This window comes from Vanessa cardui, chromosome 28 (genome assembly GCF_905220365.1).
Source record: "Vanessa cardui chromosome 28, ilVanCard2.1, whole genome shotgun sequence".
Lineage (NCBI taxonomy): Eukaryota > Metazoa > Arthropoda > Insecta > Lepidoptera > Nymphalidae > Vanessa > Vanessa cardui.
The window spans coordinates 6,804,224-6,829,904 of NC_061150.1; the positions used below are offsets into that span (position 1 = coordinate 6,804,224).

General features: G+C 37.2%; 2 protein-coding genes across 2 annotated transcripts; one reads left to right on the forward strand and one right to left on the reverse strand.

Annotated features, from left to right (window-relative positions):
* The first annotated feature begins 784 nt into the window (after positions 1-784).
* On the forward strand, positions 785-10,061 carry LOC124541738 (transmembrane protease serine 2-like). The gene is made up of 10 exons (XM_047119680.1): positions 785-1,088; positions 1,789-1,824; positions 3,041-3,129; positions 3,870-4,005; positions 4,653-4,718; positions 5,078-5,191; positions 5,517-5,701; positions 7,185-7,324; positions 9,091-9,225; positions 9,901-10,061. The coding sequence occupies exons 2-10, from the start codon at positions 1,817-1,819 to the stop codon at positions 10,042-10,044; spliced, it is 1,017 nt and encodes a 338-aa protein (XP_046975636.1). The 5' UTR covers positions 785-1,088; positions 1,789-1,816; the 3' UTR covers positions 10,045-10,061.
* Positions 10,062-10,940: 879 nt separating this feature from the next.
* LOC124541743 (phenoloxidase-activating factor 1-like) lies at positions 10,941-24,893 on the reverse strand. The gene is made up of 10 exons (XM_047119687.1): positions 24,675-24,893; positions 20,715-20,815; positions 19,354-19,479; positions 19,140-19,278; positions 17,685-17,842; positions 16,143-16,267; positions 15,090-15,239; positions 12,976-13,105; positions 11,942-12,061; positions 10,941-11,149 (listed from the first exon to the last, which is right to left on the reverse strand). The coding sequence occupies exons 1-10, from the start codon at positions 24,742-24,744 to the stop codon at positions 10,949-10,951; spliced, it is 1,320 nt and encodes a 439-aa protein (XP_046975643.1). The 5' UTR covers positions 24,745-24,893; the 3' UTR covers positions 10,941-10,948.
* Positions 24,894-25,681: the final 788 nt, after the last annotated feature.

Consider the following 25,681-nt stretch of genomic DNA (forward strand, 5'->3'; position numbering starts at 1 on the left):
CTATATTGTCCATGTATTATATACAAAAACCTTCCTCTCGAATAAAAAAAAAAAATTGAAGATCTAAGCATACATAGGGACAGTCAGCGGTAAGCGTCTTTGTTTTATACTATGTAATGATAATTGAACAAGTCATAACAACGCCATCTATGGGATCCTATCGGAACTAATATCACATCGAAAACGAGGGCTGCCAGATAGTATAATTACTTACAATGTTTTTTTTGTTGATACAATTATTTAATAAATATATTTGCAATAAGCTATTTGACTGGTGACTTTAAAGTCTATATTATATTACTTAGTAGAGGTTATGCAACCCAGAAAGAGTTGTTTTTTTATTTCTAGTACATATTTGGCGAAAAATATCAAATTAAAAATTCCATATTTAAATAGCGCGCGAAAACGCTACTTGGACAATATGGCACTGCAATGGGTCGGTGACGTCACTTGCCTGTATTTTAATCTGTGGTTCATACAGTAGACAAGCAAGATTATCAAGCAAGTGACTTCATCATAAGCCCGGCCAATCAGGACCGTTTTGTGTCACGTGAGAAACGTTTCAAAATGCATTTTTATTTATGATTTTTTGAATAAATTAAGTATTATTTTCAACTTTCGTTAATAAATAACCATTTTTAAACTCATAATATATACTGATTGCAATAGTTGACAGTTTATTTTTCGCATTATCTAGTAGTTGTTTAGTTTATATAATAAATTCGATTACATATATTGTTATGATCGATCTATTTATATATTTGATTTCACTGACAGTAACGAATAAACATTAGGTCAAATTAGTACTGTATTGTTTGCAACGCATCAAAACACTATCTTTTTTTTTGTTTATTAGTTAGTTTTATAAAATTTATTATCTTGTATCGTCGTGCTGTCATGCCAGACCTCAGGGTCAGTGCGAAAACGCGTTTGGTAACTCGTAGTTGCGTTTTATCAGATTTAAAGGTCAATACTTAGTTTATTATTAAAACGTAATGTTTTTAAATAATATATTTCGAACGATGTGAATAGTATGAGATATATTAAGTGTTCTATCCTGTGTTAAATTATATCTTGTGTTTTAAGCGGTGAGTATATAGTAATACTATGTTTTCCTTATGTCATATATTGTCATATAGTACAACATAGATTATAATGTAAATGTTTTAAGTATGTTAAACTTGTAATAGCTCGCGTCTTCGCTCGTGTTTTGTTTTAAAGTGTTGGTTGTCACGTGTAGGAAAAAAGTAGCCTTTCTTGGAGTTCAAGTTCATAACAAATTTCATCAAAATCGATTTAGCTGTTTGGTCGTGAGAACCACAGACAGACAGAGTTGCTTTCGCAATTCCTCACCAAGCTACGCCACTGGCTCCACTTTAAAATTCAAATTTTTTGCTATCATTCTATACCAGTGGTATCCTAGTCTTCCATTCTAGAAGTCCAGTGAATAAGTAAAGTAAAGTAGCAGCCTGTAAATTTCCCACTGCTGGACTAAAACCTCCTCTCCCATCAAGGAGAGGGTTTGGAACATATTCGACCACGCTGTTCCAATGCGGGTTGGTGGAATACACATGTGGCAGAATTTCAATGAAATTAGACACATGCAGGTTTCCTCACGATGTTTTCCTTCACGAGATGAATTATAAACACAAATTAAGCACATATATAGTGGTGCTTGCCTGGGTTTGAACCCGCAATCATCCGTTAAGATGCACGCGTTCTAATTATTATTAAAAAAATGATATGCAACATTATTTAACGAGTAATTAAAATAATTAATTCTTTCAGGTACTTACAATCTTGTTTACACGTCAAAATGTTAAGGTATGTATCTGTCAGATAATAATATTTATAACTAATAGCCGCCCGTGGCTTAGCTCTCGTTTCAGTGGTTGGTTGTCACGTGTCAGGCAAAAAGTAGCCTAAAGGAAAGTAGCTTGGAGTTCAAGTTTGCTTCATACCAAATTTCATCAAACTCGGTTCAGCGGTTTAGTCGTGAAAGAGTGACAGACATACAGGGTTACTTTCACATTTATAATATTTAGTATAGATATAGATATACTACTGCTGGGCTAACGCCTCCTCTCCCTTTGAGGAGAAGGTACGGAACATATTCCGCATACCTGCATGTGACAAATTTCATAGAAATTCTGCCACATGTGTATTCCACCAACCCGCATTGGAACAGCGTGGTGGAATATGTTCCAAACCTTCTCCTCAAAGGGAGAGGAGGCCTTTAGCCCAGCAGTGGGAATTAACAGGCTGTTACTTTACTTTTACTTTTTATATTCCGCCACGCTGTTCCAATGCGGGTTGGAATACACATGTGGCAGAATTTCTACGTTAGTAGACACATGCAGGTTTCCTCACGATGTTTTCCTTCACCGAGCTCGAGATGAAACATAAACACAAATTAAGCACATGAACAATCTTTGGTGCTTGCCTGGTTTTGAACCCGCAAGATGCAAGCGTTTAGAACGCGGCCATCTCGAATCTTTTGAGCAATAAATTATAATTTTCTGGTTGTATAATATAATTGACACCATAACTATGCTCCAAAAAGTAAAATTGCTAGAAGGTTTTTCTTTAGAAAAATGCCAATAACAGCAAAGAATTTGGATGTTGGAAGGGATACACACTTAGGCTCCGGAAAGCACATAGACCTCTTTCTGTTCATGTTTTATGTTATAGTTTGACGGACGAGCATATGGGCCACCTGGTGGTAAGTGGTCACCATCACCCATAGACAATGACGCTGTAAGAAATATTAACTATTCATTACATCGTCAATGTGCCACCAACCTTGGGAATTAAGATGTTATGTCCCTTGTGCCTGTAGTTACACTGGCTCACACTTCAAACCGGAGCACAACAATACTGAGTGCTGTTATTTGGCGGTAGAATAACTGATGAATGGGTGGTACCTACCCAGACGGGCTTTCACAAAGCCCTACCACCAAGTAAAAACGAACGACCGTCGAACTTATTGATGTATGCTATATACTGGACCAGCTATACACTTCTTTAATTCTTCTTTCAGGATCATAGTCCTTTTTTATCTTCTCGCTGTCGTATCTGCTCTCCTTGAAGGGGACGTGGCGTTGCAAGATGTCTTCGAGCAAGTTGCTGGTACGTATTTACTGTGTATTATATATATTTTGATGGTCAATGATCACCGACGATAGTGGTGACCATTTACCATCAATTACCATTTGTCCACCTGCCGGCCTATTAAGTAAAACAGCTTATATAAAAAATCACAGAACCAATCCTGACTTCTTGGGCTTCTGTCGTCAGCCCTAGTAATACAAGGCTAAAACTTGAATAGAATATTAGTTGTCCCCAATAATAGATCAATGTTTCCATTCTTAAAAGACAACTGTTCAGCTCTTTGAAGATCATCAGATCTTTTTTCTTAATGGGACATGTACTTCTTATTCTGATCGATATCTGCTATGATGTTAGTATGGTATGGTGGTAATACTAACTGGATGATGGCACAACAGCTGGAATAAGTGGAATACCACTTTCCAGCAGTCCTTTACGATCATTGGAATGGCATCTATAAATCTTTTAAATAATAACATCGACAACAACAACATAACAACAGAATGCAAATTTCTCGGGCCTGGACCAAGGCCTCCTCTCCTCTTGAGGAGCAGGTTTTGGAACATACTCATCCACGCTGTTCCGCCTCTTATTCTACGAGCTATCCTGTTTTATACGTTGCTTGGAAGAGATCGCTATGTAGCGATACGCTTGCCAAAATTTTACGACTTGTTATGTTAACATTTTGTATTTATTAATTCTCTCAGTTTGATCTAAAATAAAAGTATACAGTAAAAACAATTAAATGTTTCTTATTCTAGAAGACAACTATAATCCAAGTCACATGAATTGTTCCAACATCGAAGGCAGCGGGAAGGGATGCTACGAGTGCTACGTCTGTTCTGATGCAGAAGTTCAGAGGCAGAGAAGCAGGGGGAAGGTTAAAACGGAATTCCAGTAAGTTATTCCTGTGTATGCCCCAATATTGTGTTAAAGATTGGAGGTTCAGATACAGCTTCAATGAAATCCAAGTCCCAAGATTGGTGGCGCATTGGGAAGGAATGATTAATATGTCTTACAGCGTCATTGTCTATGTGTGATGGTGACCGCTTAGCTGTCCCATATGCTTGTCCGCCAACCTATGCCATAAAACATGCATAAAATTATAAATGAATATTATTGCTTGTTAAAGCTCACCGTCGTTTGTTTAAGTTTAAAAACGCAGTTAATAAATGTTTCACGTCAACCAGCAAATATAGTACAACACAAATTACATTAAGCATCTGCGAAATTCGTAAAAACTATCACATCCGAATTAAGTACGCTATTGCGAATTATCAATATTTACTTCTTATGTGAATATGATCTTTACACAAACGTAATATCATTCGCGTAATATCATATGACCTAATATATTCTTCAATTTGACACGCACTCGCTGTCTCGGGCCGAACTGACGCGAGAATCTATAGCGACGAATAGCGTCGAGTGGCGCGATAGGGAGCTGTTTCTGTTGGTTGTGAATCGGCTGGAATCAGTTTTATCGAATTTGCCTATGCTACATCTAAGTTGTGTCGTACTATACTAATTACTTTTTCTTACAGGTTACGCGATAACAAGTGCGCGAAGACAGACATATGCTGTTTCTCACAATCACAAAACATATTCAGGTAACTTGAATGGAGCCTTATTTTTACATCAGATAAATTGCCTTGCGTTTGTCTGGTTGAGCCAACATGGTGGTTAGAAAGCGTGCATCTTTACCGATGATTGCGGGATCAATCCCGGACAAGCACTACTGGATATCCGTGTGCTTATTTTTACTGGTTTCCTCACGATGTTTTCCTTCACAGCCGAGCATAAGATGAATTATAACCACAAATTGAGCACATGAAAATTCAGTGGTATTGGCCTGGGCTTGAGCCCGCAATCATCAATTAATATGTACGCACTTAACCACTAAAACATCTCGGCTCCCTTTGTCGTAATCTTCCATTAATATTTTGGTTATAATTATTAAATTTCTAAGGTCAGGAGGTGCCAACTGCGGTAATAGCAACCCTGAAGGTTACCCCAGAAGAGTGAGGGACGCTTTGAAGTCAGTTCTCCCCGGGGAGTATCCGTGGAGGGCTTGGATACACAGGTAAATACGAATTGTATCTTACCATAATCCACTTTTCGTCTGATCACAAATTCCGTAAATTTATTTTACAGGATATATTTTGTTAGTGTATTTTAGAAGTTTACCTTACCAAATCATATTTAATTAATTTTTCACGCTGGAAAAACACTTTGTCTATTCCTGTTTTGTGTGTTTTGTATCACCATGAACACCGGTACACACTTCTCGACCACTGAGGTCTTCATAACCCACAGCTGTAAGGCGAGCTGAATCAGCAGCCATTTTTAAAAGTATTTTACAATAGACTTAAGTAAGTCTCAAACTCAAACCAACCACAAATTTTCAGTAAATCTGATCCCAACGTACCGCTGTGTGCCGCGGTCTTCATTAGCGAGGAGTCCCGTGCGCTGATGACGTCAGCGTACTGCATCGAACAGTACCCTGAGGACTCCATGGTCGTTCGTTTCTCAAAAGACCATTACAATCTTTATGATGTCAGAAAGGTGTATATCCACAAATACTTTGACAGCGGTGAGTGTTACGACGTTTTTTAATGAGTAACTCAAAATTTAAGAAAATTTACGGTATTAAAATTGAAATTGAAGAGCCGAGATGGCCCAGTGGTTAGAACGCGTGCATCTTAACCGATGATTGCGGGTTAAAATCCAGGCAAGCATCACTGATTATTCATGTGCTTAATCTGTGTTTATAATTCAGCTCGTGTTCGGCGGTCAAGGAAAACATCGTGAGGAAACTTACATACTGAGTTTAATTTCGTAGAAATTCTGCCACATGTATATTCCACCAACCCACATTGAAACAACATTGTGGAATATGTCCTTTTCCTGTCCTTTTCCTTTTCAGCTCAGCAGTAGGAAATTTAGTGTTATGTGATAAATATTTGCAAGCCTATATAAGTTACTTCTGTACTGTGCATTAGTATGTTTCTCTTCTGTGTGAGTAATATTCCAGATCTGTGATCGTCAAGCAGATATCTGGTGATAAAAGTCAGTTGTGATCTTTTTCATTTACAAATAGAACACCATCCCCAAAACCAGTGGCTAACACTTTGTGCAATCCCGTCTGGAGAACTACCACACCATCGGACATTCTACCCCCAAAAGCAATACTTAGTATGTGTTTCGCTTTGAATGATGAGTGAGCCAGTGTAACTACCGACACAAGAGATATTACATTTTAGCTAATATGTCTAACTGCACCAATATTTATTTATTTTATTTATTTAACTCTTTATTGCACACCAAATATACATAAAGACAAAATAAAAATATTTTCATACAAACGAAATTGGCCAAGCAAAAGGCGGTCTTATGGCTTATAAGCCATTTCTTCCAGACAACCTTTGGGTTAGAAGGATAATGCGTATGAAAGACGGCAATATGGTGGTGCAGTAAAAACTTACATTACGGAATAATAACAAATACAACTCAATAAATATAGCAAATACATAAATACAAAAAATACTAATAAATAAAATATAAAGCAGAATAAAGATATTTATAAATAAATCATATATACATACATATAACTATATAGTATATGCAATAAAAATAAATAAATAAATATAATATTATTAATAAATATAATAGGATATTAAATAACTGTATCTCAAATGTCATCATTATTAGTGTTCAAATACAATTTTTCCAGAGAATTTTTAAATATTTGTAATGATTTAGATTGTCTTATGCATAGCGGTAAGTTGTTCCAAAGTGTTATTGCCTGCACAGTGAAGGACTGCTTATAATATTTACTGCTATAGGTAGGCAGTAAATATTATAAGCAGGCAATATCTATATTGATGACCAAATCCAATCCAATCCAATCCATCAGCCCATTTCCGTCCACTGCCGGACATAGGCCTCTCCAATTGGATGCCACTGATATCGTTCTTCGGCTACTCGCATCCAGCGCAAGACGGCTGGCAGGAGCTGGATGCGAGCTGGATGCGATGACCACCTACGATCAAATAATTAAAGATAATTGTTTACAGAAACTCGATACAACGACATAGCCATCCTCGGCTTGAAGTACGACGAGTCTCTGCCGCCGTGGGTCAAGCCGGTCTGCCGCTCAGAAACCAAAGGACTTTTCGCTACATCCTGCGTCGCCGTGTCCAGTGACGATTACTACGTACGTATACATTATCATTACATAGTATAAAACAAAGTCGCTTACTGTCGTGAGAGCTGACATGGCCCAGTGGTTAGAACGCGTGCATCTTAACCGATTATTGCGGGTTCAAATCCAGGCAAGCACCACTATATATATATGTGCTTAATTTGTGTTACAATTCATCTCGTGCTCGGCGGTGAAGGAAAACATCGTGAGGAAACCTGCATGTGTCTAATTTCATCGAAATTCTGTCACATGTGCATTCCACCGACCCGCATTGGAACAGCGTGGTGGAATATGTTCCAAACCCTCTCATTAATTCAAGAGGAGGCCTTATCCCAGCAGTGGGAAATTTACAGGCTGTTACTTTACTTTACTTTACTTTACTTAATGTCGCTAGTCGCTGTCTGTGCCTATGTATGCTTAGATCTCTAATATTACACAACGGATTAAGGTGCCGTTTTTTTTTTAAATAGATAAAATGATTCGAGAGAAAGCTTTATGTATATTATAAATGGACAATATAATGAAGTAACGAGAAAAATTCTGCTGTATATTTAGTTTCAGCATTGCACACGCGCGTAGCCGGGGCGTGTCGCTAATACATATTAGATATGTACAATAAAGATGAATTTTCTTTTGACTTAGGACGGATAGAAAGATGAGAGATTGAAGAAGAGGGTTCCATAATAGGACTGCAATGACAAATAACAACAGTCTGTAAATTTCCCACGGCTGGGTTAAGGAGGTTCCTTTGAGGAGAAGGTTTGGAGAATATTTCGCCACGCTGCTTCAATGCAGGCTACAGGATTCACGTTTGGCAGAAAATAGCCACATGCAGGTTTCCTCGAGATGTTTTCATTTATCATCGAGCATGAATTGAATAATAAACCAGATTACATGAAAATTCAGTAGTGCTTGCCTGGGTTTGAACCCGAACTTATCGGTTAAGATGTACGCGTTCTAACCACTGGGGTTATCTCGGCTTGATGTTTGTTTGCGTTGCAATATATTTACAACAATATTATGTACATTCACTATAACATTCACCACTTTGATAAAATCAGTGGTAATCATTGTATGTTCACTAGAAGTAAGGATAATCTTATAACGCCAAGACGCCATTTCCGACTCCACAAAGTCAATAAATCCTTCTTGGGGCAAGGTATCCGTTTCTATAATAAAATTCCGCAGACATTTTTGACTTTTCCGTTTAGTAAATTCAAATCGTTTGTAAAAATACATTGGTAGAAAAAGCATATTATTCTATACAGGATTTTATAGATGATAAAAAAGCGTGGAGTTAATACCTGTTGACTTCCAGGCAGGATATATTAATTTAAATAATTGTATTTAACTAACATGACTTTGTATTACTAAAGTTATTAGGTTAGAATATTTACCATGTTGAATATATTTACCATGTTTACTCGTGAACAAGACATTCGTAGACAATGTCGAAATATCGAGCTCCACCGGACAAAAATAAAAAACATGGTAAATGTCGCAATTAATTACTTTAGTAATAAAAATAACCGTGTTCATTTAAAATCTTATACATGACTTTGTATTTTTTAAATGTTAAAAAAGAGTAACTACTGAGTTTTTTGCCGGTACTTCTCGGTAGAATCTAGTTTCCGAAACGACGGTAAAATGTTAAAACTTCACTTAATTGTAAAATAACGATTCAAAAGTGCTTGTAAAAGCCTACTTGAATAAAGTTTATTTTGATTTGATTTTATTTGTCGATTTTAAAAAGATGTTCAACATAAATATATTTACAGGTCAACACAGTCATACCTCAGCAAAGCAAGTGCGTGGAAGGCAACATACCCTTGGACAACTCATTCATATGCACTATAGCAGCAAGGAACGATTATGAACCGGAAGTAGGGGGAGGCCTCATATGCCCTGAAGAGGTACCGGAACTATCAATATATTTTATATTTAAAAGCAATTATTTAGATGATGGGATTCTGTAAATCAACTAATAACCCGCTAAAAAAATTATCTGTTCATGTGTTTGTGTGCGTGTGTTACCATTAACATAACAATCCTCTTTTAAAGAAAAACACATTTTGTAATTCAAATTTCTCACACGATGTTTTTTTTTAATTGTCACTTGGCGGTGGGGCCCTTTGCAAGCCCGTCTGGGTAGGTTATATCCTGGGTATGTAATGTATCCTGCCTGGAAGTCAACAAGTATTAATTCCAAGCTTTCCAATCAATACCGTATTCACTTAGTAATACTCTGAGAAATGGTGGCTAAGATTGCTTGATACCACTTTTATAGAAGAGTAACAAACAATATCTTGGTGGTAGGGCTTTGTGCAAGCCCGTCTGGGTCTGGCTACCACCTACTCATCAGATATTCTACCGCCAAACAACAGTACTCAGTATGGTTGTGTTCCAGTATGAAGGGTAAATGATTCAGTGGCGCATTGGCGATGTAAGGAATGGTTAATATTTCATTAGCGTTACTATAGGCAACGGTGACCACTTACCATCAGGTGGCACATATGCTCATCCGCAAACCTATATCATAAAAAAGTAGTGTGTAACCGTTCATTGATATATTCTAATTTGACTTTCAGGCTCTGAAGTCGATATACTACACAGCGTATGGTATCACCCTGTATCGCAGCGGTACCACCTCTATCATGGTCCACACAAACGTGACGCACTTCCACGGATGGATACAAGACCAGATTGATAAATTACTCGAATTGTCTAAATAAACATCTGAATATATAAACCCTTTTTTTTCTAACCGTACATAGTCCAACTTGAATAATTTAAATTAAGAAATACTGGTTTGCTAACCGTACAGATTTCTTTGAGAGTTATGTATTGAATTGGTATCGTCATTTACATAAAAACAGCCTGTAACTTCCCACTGCTGGCTAAAGGGCCTCGTCTGCGTTTGAGGAGAAGTTTTGGAACATATTCCACCACGCTGTTCCAATGCGGGTTGGTGTAATGCACATGTGGCAGAATTTCTATGAAATTTGTCACATACAGGTTTCCTCACGCACCCGCAACCCGCAATCATCGGTTAAGATGCACGCGTTCTAACCACGGGGCCATCTCGACTTGTTCAACAACATATTATGTCATAAGCTGCATAATTCAACCACGTTGAATCTTAAATTACGAATCAAAAACAAGACTGCAATTGTGTAGCGTTCCACACAAGACTCCGTTCTCTAATCAGGAAACCATATTATGTGCTCAGAGCACAGGAGTATTCTCAGAGACCATTATAATATAACTATTTGCTAGATGTTTCTCTATTTTCTATTTATATAACTCGACAATATACACAGGAAAATGGATTTTTGAGTAATAATAAATAAATAAATATGAGACAACATCACATATTACTCTGATCTCAATGTAAGTAGCTAAAGCACTTGTGTTTTGGAAAATCAGAAGTAACGATACCACAAACACCCACACCCGAGACAACATAGAAAACAAATGATAATCTACATTGACTAGGCTGGGAATCGAACCCAGGACCTCAGAGTGAAACCCATGAAAACCGGTGTACACACCACTCGACCACGGAGGTCGTCAAACTCTGCTTTGACAGTATGTATAGACTGATAATCAAAGAATAAAACAATAAATTTAGTTTTATTACGTATTTTTATTCATCTTCTGATAAGCCCGCCATTCGTCAGGCCACACATTTTCTACAATCCAGTCTAAATAATACGACACACGAGTGTATACGCCGACACTTTGCCCACACCTCGGTCCATAGGAGACAACTCCCTCTATCGAGTAGGAACAGTTAAGGTTCTTGAATTGGGCCATTAACGGTCCACCACTGTCACCCTGGAATAAAAATTAACATCAGTGCACTTTTTAATCAAATCAAATCAAAATAGACTTTATTCAAGTAGGCTTTTACAAGCAATTTTGAATCATCATTTTACAATTAAGTGAAGCTACCACCGGTTCGGAAAGTAGATTCTACTGAAAAGAACCGGCAAGAAACTCAGTAGTTACTCTTTTTCAACATTTAAAAACACAGTCATGTCAGTTAAATACAATTATGTATGTATGTAATATATCCTGCCTGGAAGTCAACAGGTGTGTCTGTTTAAAGCAGTTCTTTTAAGCAGTACTGACTGCTTTATTTAATGCATATGTATGTACACACTGTACATATACCAAAACAACATTTTTTACGATTTTTGTCTGTCTATTTGTTCCGGCTAACCTCTGGAACCGCTGGACCGATTTCGACGGAACTTTCACTGGCAGATAACTGATATAATAAGGAGTAACTCAAGTTAAATTTTTTTTTGTTAAATTCAAACGCGTACAAGGTCGCCGGCATCTAGTACTAATTTCTTGGTGGTAGGGCTTTGTGCAAGCCCGTTTGGGTAGGTACCACCCACTCATCAGATATTCTACCGCCAAATAACAGTACTCAGTATTGTTGTGTTCCGGTTTGAAGGCTGAGTCAGTGTAACTACAGGCACAAGGGACATAACATCTTAGTTCCCAAGGTTGGTGGCGCATTGACGATGTAAGGAATAGTTAATATTTCTTACAGCGTCATTGTCTATGGGTGATGACCACTTACCATCAGTCACATTAATGCTTTAAAATCCGTCTTACCCTGCAGGCGTCGCTCGAGTTAGTCCCGACATCTCCGGAAGCGCAGATCATGGACAGCGGTGTGAACGTACCACTGTCAAATCTGTTCTCGCAAACATGTCTTACTTCATTGACACTTGCCTGGAAATAAAAAAAAATATACATATCAGGTAGAGAAACAGTGGAATTGATATTTTAGAGAGAATCACTATTAAACAGTAGCGTAGGGTGCAATGCGCCCGGGCCCCGGAGTTCAGGGGGCCCTCTTTTTTTTCTCGCTGGAAAAACGCATTACGCGCTTCCACCACGTGATGGAAAGTGGGGGGGGGTGTGTGGGACTCCCCGGAGCCCTGGACGCCGAGTACGCCCAAGTACGCCGGGTTTACCCCCCAAAAAACCAGCGGTACCCTCTCCGTCTTTCGGCGGGCGCCACGGGATCGCTTACGCATGCTACCGTGACGCCCTGACGGCATTAGGGGGCCCTCTAAAATAAACCACGTATATATCGAAATATCTGCGAAAGGAACGCTTTACCCTGAAATGGATCGTTTACTTATATGGATTACATATACAATGTTTTCTTATTTGCTTTGATCTAGTTTGAGCTGAGATGGCCCAGTGGTTAGAACGCGTGCATCTTAACCGATGAATGCGGGTTCAGTTCAATACCACTAAATATATGTGCTTAATTTGCGTCTATAGTTCATCTCGTGCTCGGTAAAGGAAAACATCGTGAGGAAACCTGCATGTGTCTAATTTCATCGAAATTCAGCCACATGTGCTTTCCACCAACCCGCATTGGAATATGTTCCAAATTCTCTAATGGAAGAGGGGGCCTTTTCCCAGCACTGGAAAATTTACAGGCTGTTACTTTTTACATTTTTTTTTCAGTCTGTTTTTACCTCAAGTTATAATAAAATAACATTTGAGTAATCGAAGAACAGATTTTAATTTTTGAAGTGGTATTAATTTCAGCTTTTCTTGAATTTTCGATCGAATATTCTAACCAATGGGGTCATTATAATTCAAAACTTAGTTGGTGAAACCCTTCTTACCGTCAGCAGGACTTCAGATCCCTTCCCCCTGTCATCCGTTTCCCCCCATCCAGCTATGCTCATCCCTGGTTCCAGTTCCCTTTCAGGCACCGGCAAGCAAGCTGGCCGAATAAACTCATTGAACTTTACCCTGATACAACAAAATTATCATATCACTACAAATTATTAAACAAAGTTTCGACTCAACAATTTTTTTTTAAGGTATAGGTTGGCGGACGAGCATATGGGCCACCTGATTGTAAGTGGTCACCATCACCCATAGACAATGACGCTGTAAGAAATATTAACTATTCCTTACATCGTCAATGTGCCACTAGCCTTGGGAACTAAGATTTTATGTCCCTTGTGCCTGTAGTTACATTGGCTCACCCTTTAAACCGGAACACAACAATACTGCGTACTGTTGTTTAGCGGTACAATAACTGATGAGTGGGTGGTACCTACCCAGACGGGCTTGCGCAAAGCACTACCACCAAGTAAACTCCAAAACTACTGAACGGATTATCATGCGGTTTTCACTAATCGACACAGCAATTCATAAGGAAGCATCAGGTATATACTTGATTGAGGTTTTTGAGCGAATGAGTTTGAAATACAACTATAATTGTTACACATGTCCGAAAAAAATGACGAAAAATATATAAATAATAAGTAAAAATATTAATTTAAAAAAAACTTTCGTCCACCGGTGGGAAGCCGGAACGTGCCGCCAGTATACATATAAATAAAAATTGATTATTTATTACAAACATTATCTTTGTCTGTCTGTTTATCCCGGTTAATCTTTGAAATGATTGAAAGCTACAACGATGTCAAGTTACTACATTTTTATAAGAAATATTCCAAGCTATCGTTAAAAAGAAGTTTTTAGGCCATATTACTGGAATATCTTCAACAGAAATAATTTCATATATTTAAATCATTTGTAAAGAATACATTGTTAAAGAAGGCATTTCATTCAATCCAAGATTATACAGACGATAATAAAGCGTGGAATGGGTAGGTACTTGATGACTTCCAGGCAGGATATTGTATTTAACTAACATGACTGTATTTATAAATGTTGAAAAAGACTAACTACTGAGTTTCTTGCCAGTTCTTCTCGGTAGAATCTACCTTCCGAACCGGTGTTAGCTTCACTTAATTATTCAATGACGATTCAAACTTGACACTTGAATAAAATATATTTTGATTTTTTTTTTTGAGAAACGCGCCTAGTCTTCTGGTAAAGTTTTATGTAAATCGGTTTAGTAGTTTTTACAGACACAGAAATAAACGTCATTGTGTATTAGTAATGATTATATAACATAACTGAGGCATTCGACATGTACACTACAAATTACTTGTTCTTGTAACATTACACAGTGTAAAACAAAGTCGCTTACCGCTGTCTGTCCCTATGTATGCTTAGATCTTTGAAACGCAACGGATTTTACATTTACATGCATTGATTCTAGAGAAAAGTAACTTAACAAAAAATATATATTATTGTAACCTAAGTCACTCCTTATTATATCAGTTATGTGCCTGTGAAAGACCCGTCAAAATTGGTCCAGCCGTTCCAGAGATTAGCCGGAATCAAGAGTCAGACAGAAAGACAAAAATTGTAAAAAATGTTATTTCGGTATATGTACCGTGTATACATTTGCATTGAGTAAAAAGGGCTATTTTAATATTACAAACAGACACTCCAATTTTACTATATGTATAGAAATGTGCGAAATATAGTAGAGAATGCCTGAAAAACTATGAACATTGTAAGACGTTTTCCAGTATATTTAGTATGATTGGTGCTAAGGCTTTGTGCAAGCCCGTCTGGGTAGGTACCACCCACTCATCAGTTATTCTACCGCCAAACAACAGTACTCAGTATTGTTGTGTTCCGGTCTGAAGGGTGAGTCAGTGTAACTACAGGCACGAGGGACATAACATCTTAGTTCCCAAGGTTGGTGCGCATTGACGATGTAAGGAATAGTAAATATTTCTTACAGCGTCATTGTCTATGGGTGATGGTGACCACTTACCATCAGGTGGCCCATATGCTCGTCCACCAGCGAAGACGATGTCGCTAGTATATATATGTCATTCAAAGGTTCCAGAATTGGCGATCTTACCTTTCATTGAGTTCCAAAAGGGCTATGTCGTGTAGTTTCGACCCTTTTTGATAGGCCTTGTGGTTTATTATCCTTATAACGTTATACAGGATGCCTGATTTAGTGTCAGTTTTGTTCAGAGTTCCCATCATCGCGTAACGAATGCGGCCGCTGGAATGAAATTTGACAAACAATAAATATAAATAAATATTGGACAACATCACATACATCACTCCGATCCCAATGTAAGTAGCTGAAGCACTTGTGTTGTGGAAAATCAGAAGTAACGATACCACAAACACCAATCCAAGACAACATAGAAAACTAATGAACTTTTTTCATAAATTAAATTAAATTTTTAATTAATTAATTAATTTTTAATTTTTTTTTTTATTAAATTTTTTCATCGACTCGGCCGGGCGAACCCGGGACCTCGGAGTGGAGTACCCATGGAAACCGGTGTACACACCACTCGACCACGGAGGTCCATAACTTTGTGGACAAAATGTGGGACCTGACAAATACTCTCTTTAATAGCGTTTACCCGCTTACCCATTAAACAATTACTCAGGTTTGACTGTATATAATATGTTTAACAAGTAACAGCCTGTAAATAGCCCACGGCTGGGCTTGGGTCTCTCCTTTTGAGGAACAGGTGATATTGGATATAAGTGTATAGAGTAACAGCATCTTAACCGATGATTGCGGGTTCATACCCAGGCGAGCCCCGCTGTTTCATGCGCTTAATTTGTCTTTATAATTCATCTCGTGCTCAGCGGTGAAGGAAAACATCGTGAGGAAACCTGCATGTGACAAATTTCATAGAAATTCTGCCACATGTGTATTCCACCAACCCGCATTGGAACAGCGTGGTGGAATATGTTACAAACCTTCTCCTCAAAGGGAGAGGCCTTTAGCCCAGCAGTGGGAATTTACAGACTGTTGTTGTGAAAAAATATTTTATTGGCTAAATCATGACAACCAAAAGCTGTGACACGAGCGATGCCAAGACTGATTGTACACAAGATATAAAGATGAAAAGAGATAGCATCTGATATCTCAGTCCGTACTCACTGCAAATTCTCCACCAGTACGTGAGCAGCGGTCAGTATAAACTTCTCGCTGATCAGCGATCCCCCTCCCACCCAAATGACATCCACATCATCAGTAAAGATGGAATTGTGACAGCCGACAACAGCCTTAAAGTTAAAATTCATGAATTATACTCAATGTACACCAAGAAAGCCTTCGTCAGTTTTCAAATTCCTTTATCAAGTCTTCAACTCTTAGTACCTTTTGAAACTAAAGATAAAGACAGCTGCATAGAAAATTAAACTTACACAGTGATATACAATAAGAAAACCTTTATCATAATTTAAAAATTCTTTTATCAAGTCTTAAACTCTTAGTACCTTTTGAAACTAACGCACTAAAGACAGCTGCATATAAAATTAAACTTACACAGTACGATAACTTGGTTCAAAGTAGTGTAACATCTTTGGACTGCGTCTAGTTTTATATCAACGTGAAACCTTTTTAATGACGTAATTAATCGTAACAAATTCAAATTAGATGTGATATCTTCTACTGAACTGTCAAAATATGTCTGTCAGTGTCATATATTCTCGATCGGTGAAGCAGATTATCTCTCATACTGAGCACACGAAAATAGATCTTAAGGTGACGAACCTTTTCTTACCCCGACTGTACATATGTTCTACAAATTGGTGGAGCTGAATATTATAGAATGGACTTTTTGGTAATGTAATAAAAAAGCGTGGAGTTAATACCTGTTACTTCCAAGCAGGATATATTAATTTAAATAATTGTATTTAATTAACACGACTTTGTATTTTTTAAATGTTAAAAAAGAGTAACTACTGAGTTTCTTGCCGGTTCTTCTCGGTAGAATCTACTTTCCGAACCGGTGGTAGCTTCACTTAATTGTAAATTGACGATTCAAAAGTGCTTGTAAAAGCCTACTTGAATAAAGTTTATTTTGATTTGATTTGAATGATCGAAAAATCTACTAAACCAACACACACTCGTATATCTTGTAACAGAAATTATAACGCGTTTTTAAAAAGGTTTTTCTGCATAACACAAACATCAATAGACTATTTGACAATGAGAAAAATAAATTGTCAATTATTGTAATCAGTGTTTATTATAAGTTTAAAGATGGTTACTTACTAACGAAAGCTGAAGATAATACGTAATTTATTCAAAAATATAAATAAACAAAAATGCTTTTTTTTAAAGTTTGTCACGTGACACAAAACGCTCCTGATTGGTAGGGCTTATGGTGAAGTCACTTGCTTGTTAACCTCGCTTGTCTACTATGTACCACAGATTACAATACAGGCAAGTGACGTCACCGACCCCATTGCGGCGCCATATTGACCAAGTAGCGATTTCGCGCGCTATTAAATATGGAATTTTTATAATGAAATTTTTTGGCAAATATGTACTAGAAATAAAAAAATCTAGTTTGCCTGGGTTCCTTAGTAAATAATATAAAATTTTAAAAACCAGTCAAATGGCCTATTAAGGCTGTTGACGTCACAAGCTTGACGATGTCCTCGTAAATATATTATGATAGAAAATAAACCTCACCATATGTGGGAATTGCCTGGGCATGGCTGGGGTACCACCAAATATCCTGAAGACTGTATTGTTAGTTGGTATACCACAAGTGTTTATCCTTTCGAAACTGTTGGGATGGTCGTTCACAGAGATGCATTTGTTGAAGTACCGTTGGTAGTTAACGCATTCTGAAATATAAATTAATAAAATGGTTTTAGTAACGAACTCGTAACTCACCACAGAACTCGATCGTGGCATGTCAAACAGTTATGGACTATGGCAATTATGATAATTATGTCATGACCATTAAGGTGGGAAAGACCACGCATTCAATTTCTTTCCAGCAAACAACAATACGTGTTCTAGAGTGGAGACCGCGTCTCGGCAAACGTAGTGTAGGACGTCCTCGGGCACGGTGCAGTGACGACTTACGCAAGACGGCTGGCAGGAGCTGGATGCGAGTAGCCCAAGAACGATCTCAGTGGCGTGCAATTGGAGAGGCCTATGTCCAGCAGTGGACGGAAATGGGCTGATGGATTGGATTGGAAAACAACAATACTTATAACAACAGCCTGTAAATTTCCCACTGCTGGCAAGGCCTCCTCTCCCTTTGATTAGAAGGTTTGGAACATATTCTAACGCTGTTCCAATGCGGGTTGGTGAAATATATATGTGGCAGAATTTCTATGAAAATAGACACATGTAGGTTTCCTCACAATGTTGTCATTCACCGCCGAGCACGAGATGAATTATAAACACAAATTAAGCACATGAATAATTAGTGGTGCTTGCCTGAGTTTGAACCCGCAATCATCGGTTAAGATCCACGCGTTCTAACCACTGGGCCATCTCGGCTCATTATAATATACAATACTTAGTATTTTTCTGTTTCGGTTTAAAATATAAGTATGCCTTAACAATTTAGTTCAAAGGACAATGTAAAGGATCGTTAATATTTCTTGACGTGTTCGCTTTTTGGACGATGGTGACTACATACTAGGGTTGCTGAGGATTCCTCTTCCGCTTCCTCATAATGCGATAGTTCCGCAATATTTTGGGTTCCTCAACCGATACCGCAAACTCATAAATAAAAATTAAAAATTCCTCTTTCGCTATCACTTCCTCAAAATTTAAGAGCAATTTATAGGGAATCTGGAGCTGTAGTAAACGCATACTGCCCCACAGCCACCGCTTCCACGGGTAAGATTGTAGATTCAATGTTAGCCGAAATGTTAGCCTCTGAACCAAATAGTGACGATGAAAATGAAAGTTTACCAATAGAAGATAAGAAAAACGAATTAATATGCATGAACACAGTCTTCTATGGTGGAAAAAATTCTAATCCGCTTTCTCTACCGCTTCCTCATCCGCGTGTGAAAATTCCTCTTCCTCCTCCTCCTCCTCATAATCACTTCCTCAACAACCCTACCACACACCATTAGTTGACCTACCATTCTTATATTATAAAAAATTAAAAATTCTTACTTTGCCAAGCGAAATGCTGAACCTTAGTTTTCAACTTCGGTTGCGGCAGTGGAGGGCATTGCTTCGGTTCTGGTGGGTCTGGTATGTCTGGTGTGTTCTGGCAGCAGAGGACAGGCTGCCTGCCTTCGTAACGGCAGGTCTGAAATACAGAATTTTCAGATCAAGATTTCATTGAACTCAACTAAAATGACCATCAAAGAACAGGTCCAATTACCATGTCTTTTGACCTGATGACTCCATCGTTCGACCCCTTGAAATACTCCTTCAAAACGCCTGTCCGGTAGAGGAGGTTTTGCGATGGGCAGCATACAATTCTGACCATGCCATCGAACTCACACGTCTGGAAATATTAACGTTCTTTTAGAAATGTGTGTAAGTTTGACTGTTCAAAGAATATGTTCTTGGTACGTGCATGTAATAATTATCACAAACAGTAAAAATAATTAGATATATACGTATATGGGAGTATATGGGCACCTGATAGTAAGTGGTCCCCATCACCCATAGACAATGACGCTGTAAGAAATATTAACTATTCCTTACATCGTCAATGCGCCACCAACCTTGGGAACTAAGATGCTATATCTCTTGTGCCTGTAGTTACATTGACTCACCCTTCAAACCGGAACACAACAATACTGCGTACAATTGTTTAGCGGTAGAATATCTGATGAGTGGGTGGTACCTAGGTAGGTTCGCACAAAGCCCTACCACCAAGAAAACGACGTTTTCTTCAAACGTTTACGTCATATCATTAAACTATAGCTGTTTCACTTGCATTTTGTGCTTTCTGTTTTTGTTTTTTTTTTAATGTAATATGACATTTGTTTGTATTAATTTGAAGTGGAAACTTGATTGATTTTTGTTGTTCTTATATTTGTTTTTTACTATTAGGTGTAAATATAATTGTTTGTTTCCCAAATAAATAAAAATTAGGCCAAGATTTTAAATTAACATGATTATTTTTATTATTAAAGTTATTAATCTCAAGACTGTTTCTGTTCTCGTGAAGACTGTTTCTGTTCTCCACCAAACAGAAATAAATAACATGGTAAATATGCCGAAATTAATAACTTCAATAATTAGGCCAAGATTTGGAAAAGTATGGTCATAGGTTTTTTGTTATAGGTTGGCAGACGTGCATATGGGCCACCTGAAAGTAGTCACCATCACCCATAGACAATGACGCTGTAAGAAATATTACCACATCATACATTGTTAATGCTTAATCTATCTTGAAATTTTTTTGTTATGTGTCACACTACACGTCAACACTAACTATATATTATTGAAGACCTCCGTGGTCGAGTGGTGTGGACCGGTTTTCATGGGTGACACTCCCAAGTTGACACTCCAAGGGTTCGATTCCCGACCGAAACGATGTAGATCTCTGGATGTATCATTAGTTTTCTATGTCGTCTCGAGTCTGGGTGTTTGTGGTATCGTTACTTCTGACTTTCCACAACATGAGTGCTTTAGCTGCTTACATTGGGATCAGAGTAATGTATGTGATGTTGTCTCATATTTATTTATTTATTTCAGCGTGATCGCAGTGGATGGTACACCATTACTTACAGGAGCTTTCTTTTCTTCACCGTCGACCAAGTTCACGGCGTAAGGACATTGATAGATCCTTTTGCAGACACCAGTTAAGTCGTCTTCGCTGCATGGCGTTCCTAAAAAAAACATAGTATAATAAGGACATTGTACCAAATCCAACTTTTATCTACAAAAATACGGATGCTTTTGATCTTTTAGGAATGGCTTCGTCTGGGGTCAATTTAGAATGGATTTTTGGTAGTTTGCTGACAATATTATGACGGCATTTTGAAAATTATGATTGTAACTGTTTTAAGAAAATACCAATCGAAAAAAGGCACAAGACTCACTCGTGACTCACTAATGAGTGAAGACGTCTACGCCTACTTCTCAGGACATCTCGATTTTGATATCGAATTAAAGATGTCTGATGATAATGACAAGCACGAAAAACATGATCGACTGAACGCCCTCTGACATTCAGCAAAATACCACTGACAGACACATCGCGAACACCGAAACTATATACCTTATCAGCTTGATATTAAGCATATTTACACCGATGTATAAAAGTAAAGTAAAGTAACAGCCTGTAAATTTCCCACTTCTGGGATGGCCTCCTCTTCCATTAAGAAGAGGTTTTGGAACATATTCCACTACGCTGTTCCAATGCGGGTGGGAATGCACATGTGGAAGAATTTCCATGAAATTAGACACATGCCGGTTTCCTCAAGATGTTTCCCTTCACCGCCGAGCACGAGATGAGTTATAAACACAAATTAAGCACATATATATATAGAGGTGCTTGCCAGGATTTTAACCCGAAATCATCTGTTAAGATGCACGCGTTCTAACCACTAGGCCATCTCAGCTATATCTCCGAAGTATAACAGTAGCAAAATCTGTATTAATATTTACGGTATTTACTTATTGGGTGACGGATCTAATTTACTCTAGGGCTTTTTTAGAATAAGGGAAACACCATACTGAGTCAGATTTAGAGGTTGCATATGTGGCGGATTTACCAATAGGCTAATTTTTTTTTTATTCAAAATATAACTATTTACACTTTCTTATTGATCGTCGAAAATCTACCATCGGTTCGGAATATAATACGTCAGACCTGAGAAGAACCGGCGAGAAACTCAGCGGTTTTTTTATAATGTAAATTTACAATATACAGTAATAAACATATTCTTGTTATTTGAAACAGCCTGGAGGCGATCATCTCATTCCCAAGGTGTGCAGTCAACTAGAAAGTCATTAGTGCTGTAATATCCTTTAGCACACAAACGCTCTTTAACGATTTTTTTTAATTTTATAATTTAATTTTGTTGAACGTTTTTTGAGATCCTGAAAAACGTATACATTGCCCCAAAAAGAGTTACTAACCCTGTGTAATCGGGTACTAGGCGTAACAAGTTTATTCTTGCTCCTAGTATTAATGGAATGTACGTCACAATTTTTGAAAATTTACATCTTAACGAATCTTTTGGGCCCAAGTTATAAATTGCAAGAATAGCCAATAATAATAATAATAAATAGACTGAAGCCTAGGGTTGCCGATTTAGAGGGGTGGCATTTAGCCCAAATTTATACGATTTTAAATTAACATGGTTATTTTTATTATTACAGTCATTAGTTACGGGATATTTACCATGTTACATGTTACGGGATGGTTACCATGAGCATTTTACTTGGTGATTGGGCTTTGTGCAAGCCCGCCCGGGTTGGTACCACCCACTCATCAGATATTCTACCGCTGAACAACAAAACGTACGTATTGTTGTGTTCTAGTTTGAAGGGTCAGTGAACCAGGGACAAGGAACATAAAATTTTAGTTCCCAAGGTTGGTGGCGCATTGGCGATGTAAGGAATAGTTAATATTTCTTACAGCGTCATTGTCTATGGGTGATGGTGACCACTTACCATCAGGTGGCCCATATGCTCGTCCACCAACCTATTCCATAAAAACTTCCAAGCAGGATACATTAATTTAAATAATTGTATTTAATTAACATGACGTTGTATTTCTTAAATGTTAAAAAAGAGTAACTACTGAGTTTCTTGCCGGTTCTTCTCGGTAGAATCTACTTTCCGAACAGGTGGTAGCTTCACTTAATTGTTAAATGACGATTCAAAAGTACTTGTAAAAGCCCACTTGAATAAAGTTTATTTTGATTTTGAAACAATAATTTTATTTATTTTATTGATTTTTATGTAATTATTATTGTTGTGTTTTTTTAGGTTATGGGTCTCCAATTTATCTAGTGCTATTATGCCTTCAAAGTTCTCCATCTCCATCGCACGTGACATTGGCGAAATAATCTGTGCCTTTTTGGCACAAATAAAAGCCATAAAAAAATAATATGACAGTTTTAAATTATTTTTTTTTCGTTTTTTCTTTCCTTAGAGGGAAAGGCAAAGGTATTACAGCGTACAGCCAAGTATTTTGTAATTTTTATTCATATAATGACAGTTTTAAATGTCAGAAGTTTTTTTTTAATTTAATAGACGTAAGAAATAATCATAAGTTTTATTTTAAAAAATATATGATATTTTAGATAAGAAATTAAGATCAACTACGTCATTAGCTAAAGGTCAGCCAAAAGTTAAGTCGCTTTAACGATTCGAAAACAAGACGATGACACCATTTTTCATACATAAAAACAATCATTAAAATATTATATTCTACGCGTGCATATTTACCGATGATTACGGGTTCAAACCCAAGCAAGCACCACTATATATATGTGCTTAATTTGCGTTTATATTTCATCTCTTGCTCGGTGAAGGAAAACATCGCGAGGAAACCTGCATGTGTCTGATTTCATCGAAATTCTGCCACATGTGCATTCCACAACCCCGTTTGAAACAGCATGGTGGAATATGTTCCAAACTCTCTCCTTAATGGAAGATGAGGCCTCATCCCAGACTTTACTTTTACTTTTAGTGTATTCAAGATATAACAAGCACTTTTAAATAGTAATTTATAAAATTAATCTTAATCTAGCTGTGACCGCGACCTTGTAAGTTACTCTTTATTATATCAGTTATCTGCCAGTGAAAGTCCTATCAAAATCGGTGCAGCTGTTCCAGAGATTAAACGGAACAAACAGACCGACAGACAGCAAATAGTCAAAAATGTTATTTTAGTATATGTACCGTGTACATACATATGCATTGAGTAAAAAAGGGCTATTTTAATATTACAAACAGACACTCCAATTTTATTATATGTATAGATAGTAAAGTTTATTAAATTAAATATCCTGTATGAACTTATGAGACTTACTGATCTTAATTTGTACTAATTATCATTACACAGTATAAAACAAAGTCGCTTACCGCTGTCTGTCCCTATGTATGCTTAGATCTTTGAAATTACGCATCGGATTTTCATGCCGTTTTTTTTAAATATATAGAGTGATTCGAGAGGAAGGTTTTTGTATATAATACATAGACAATATAGTAAAGAAACAAGAAAAAAAACTGTGCCGTGAAAAGCAGGACGGGTCGCTAGTGATAAGATATTTGTTTTGTAAAGCGCAAAGAAGATTACTACAAAACAAATATGCATACAACTTCAATTAGTCCGGCCTTCTGGGAGGGCGTGGAAAACGGCCTGCGACTCAAAAGGGCGCTCAGTCTCTTGCCTATCATACTACATACCCTATATGTTGTGTGTGTGTGCATTTGGTCCTCAATCACATAAGCTCGCTATATAAATAAAAATATAGTCCTTGATTTCTGCCTTGGAAAGGTCAAAAAACCGCCCTAAAATCAACTCTGCACTAAAATTGCTCCAAATGTCTTGGGCGCTCTGAATTAAACATAATTTAAATACAGAATAAACAACGCTATATATAAGTTTTATATATATAATTATATTATATAAGCAGTGCTTCGCGCTTTGCACAATATTTACGCGATAAGAGTTCGGAATCGTTTGTTAAAAGCATAATCAAAATATTTCAAGTATAATAAAATACTGACCCGTTCTATTCCTGCACAGCACACACTCAAACAATAAAAACAACACAATTATTTGTTTAAAAACAACCATTTTGTATGCACACTCACGACTCCATTTTTATTTAAACTTTTGCAATCGACCTTCACTCGCCACGGACGTATCACTTGTGACTTGCGTCTCGTGCTTTGTTAAATATTAATAATATAAACATTTTAAAAAACAGGTTCATTATAATAATACTTTGATATATTTTCCTTGTTCTTTATAAGTTAATAGAATAATATTATTCGATTTGTTTTTTATGATACTAAAAGTAAATATAATTGAAAAAATATTATAATCTATAATCCGATACATTGGAGTTGATTTGACTTTTGAACCGGGCTAGCGATCGTAGTCGAATAAAGTTCAAGGTTATTTCAAGGCAGTAAGGTGCAAAATTGTTTAGCTTTTAAGACTCTACATACGTCATTATGGTTCCAACGACCCATGTCCTTTTAATTGTTGTTAGTAAGAGTATTTTCCTGCGGTTTTGTCAGATTTTCTATACTTAAATCAAGAGTATATTATTTGTTGTCATTAAAATGACCTCGATATATTGATTTTAGATATATTTTTAAATGTAAAATATTGTAACAACAACAACAACAACAGCCTGTAAATTAACACTGCTAGGCTAAAGGCCTCCTCTCCCTTTGAGGAGAAGGTTTGGAACATACTCCACCACGCTGTTCAAATGCGGGTTGGTGGAATACATATGTGGCAGAACTTCTATGAAATTTGTCACATGCAGTTTTCCTCACGATGTTTTCCTTCACCGCTGAGCACGAGATGAATTATAAAGACAAATTAAGCACATGAATCAGCGGTGCTTGCCTGGGTTTGATCTAAATAGATTAATCAAGCTCTCGACCAATGACATCGTGTCGATTTGCTGTCAGATGTTGTTATATTTGTATAACTGTAGAAGGGAATTAATTCGATTAGTAAACACAACCGGATGTATTACAAATCTTCTGTGTAACTA

Coding starts and splice junctions, on each gene's coding strand:
- LOC124541738 (XM_047119680.1), top strand. Junction 5,192..5,516: donor TGGAGGGCTTGGATACACAG/GTAAATACGAAT, acceptor ACAAATTTTCAG/TAAATCTGATCCCAACGTAC. Junction 7,325..9,090: donor TGTCCAGTGACGATTACTAC/GTACGTATACAT, acceptor ATATATTTACAG/GTCAACACAGTCATACCTCA.
- LOC124541743 (XM_047119687.1), bottom strand. CDS start 24,744: ATGGTTGTTTTTAAACAAATAATTGTGTTGTTTTTATTGTTTGAGTGT. Junction 20,816..24,674: donor GCTGTGCAGGAATAGAACGG/GTCAGTATTTTA, acceptor TGTTTTTTTTAG/GAACGCCATGCAGCGAAGAC. Junction 19,480..20,714: donor GTGAAGAAAAGAAAGCTCCT/GTAAGTAATGGT, acceptor TAATATTTCCAG/ACGTGTGAGTTCGATGGCAT.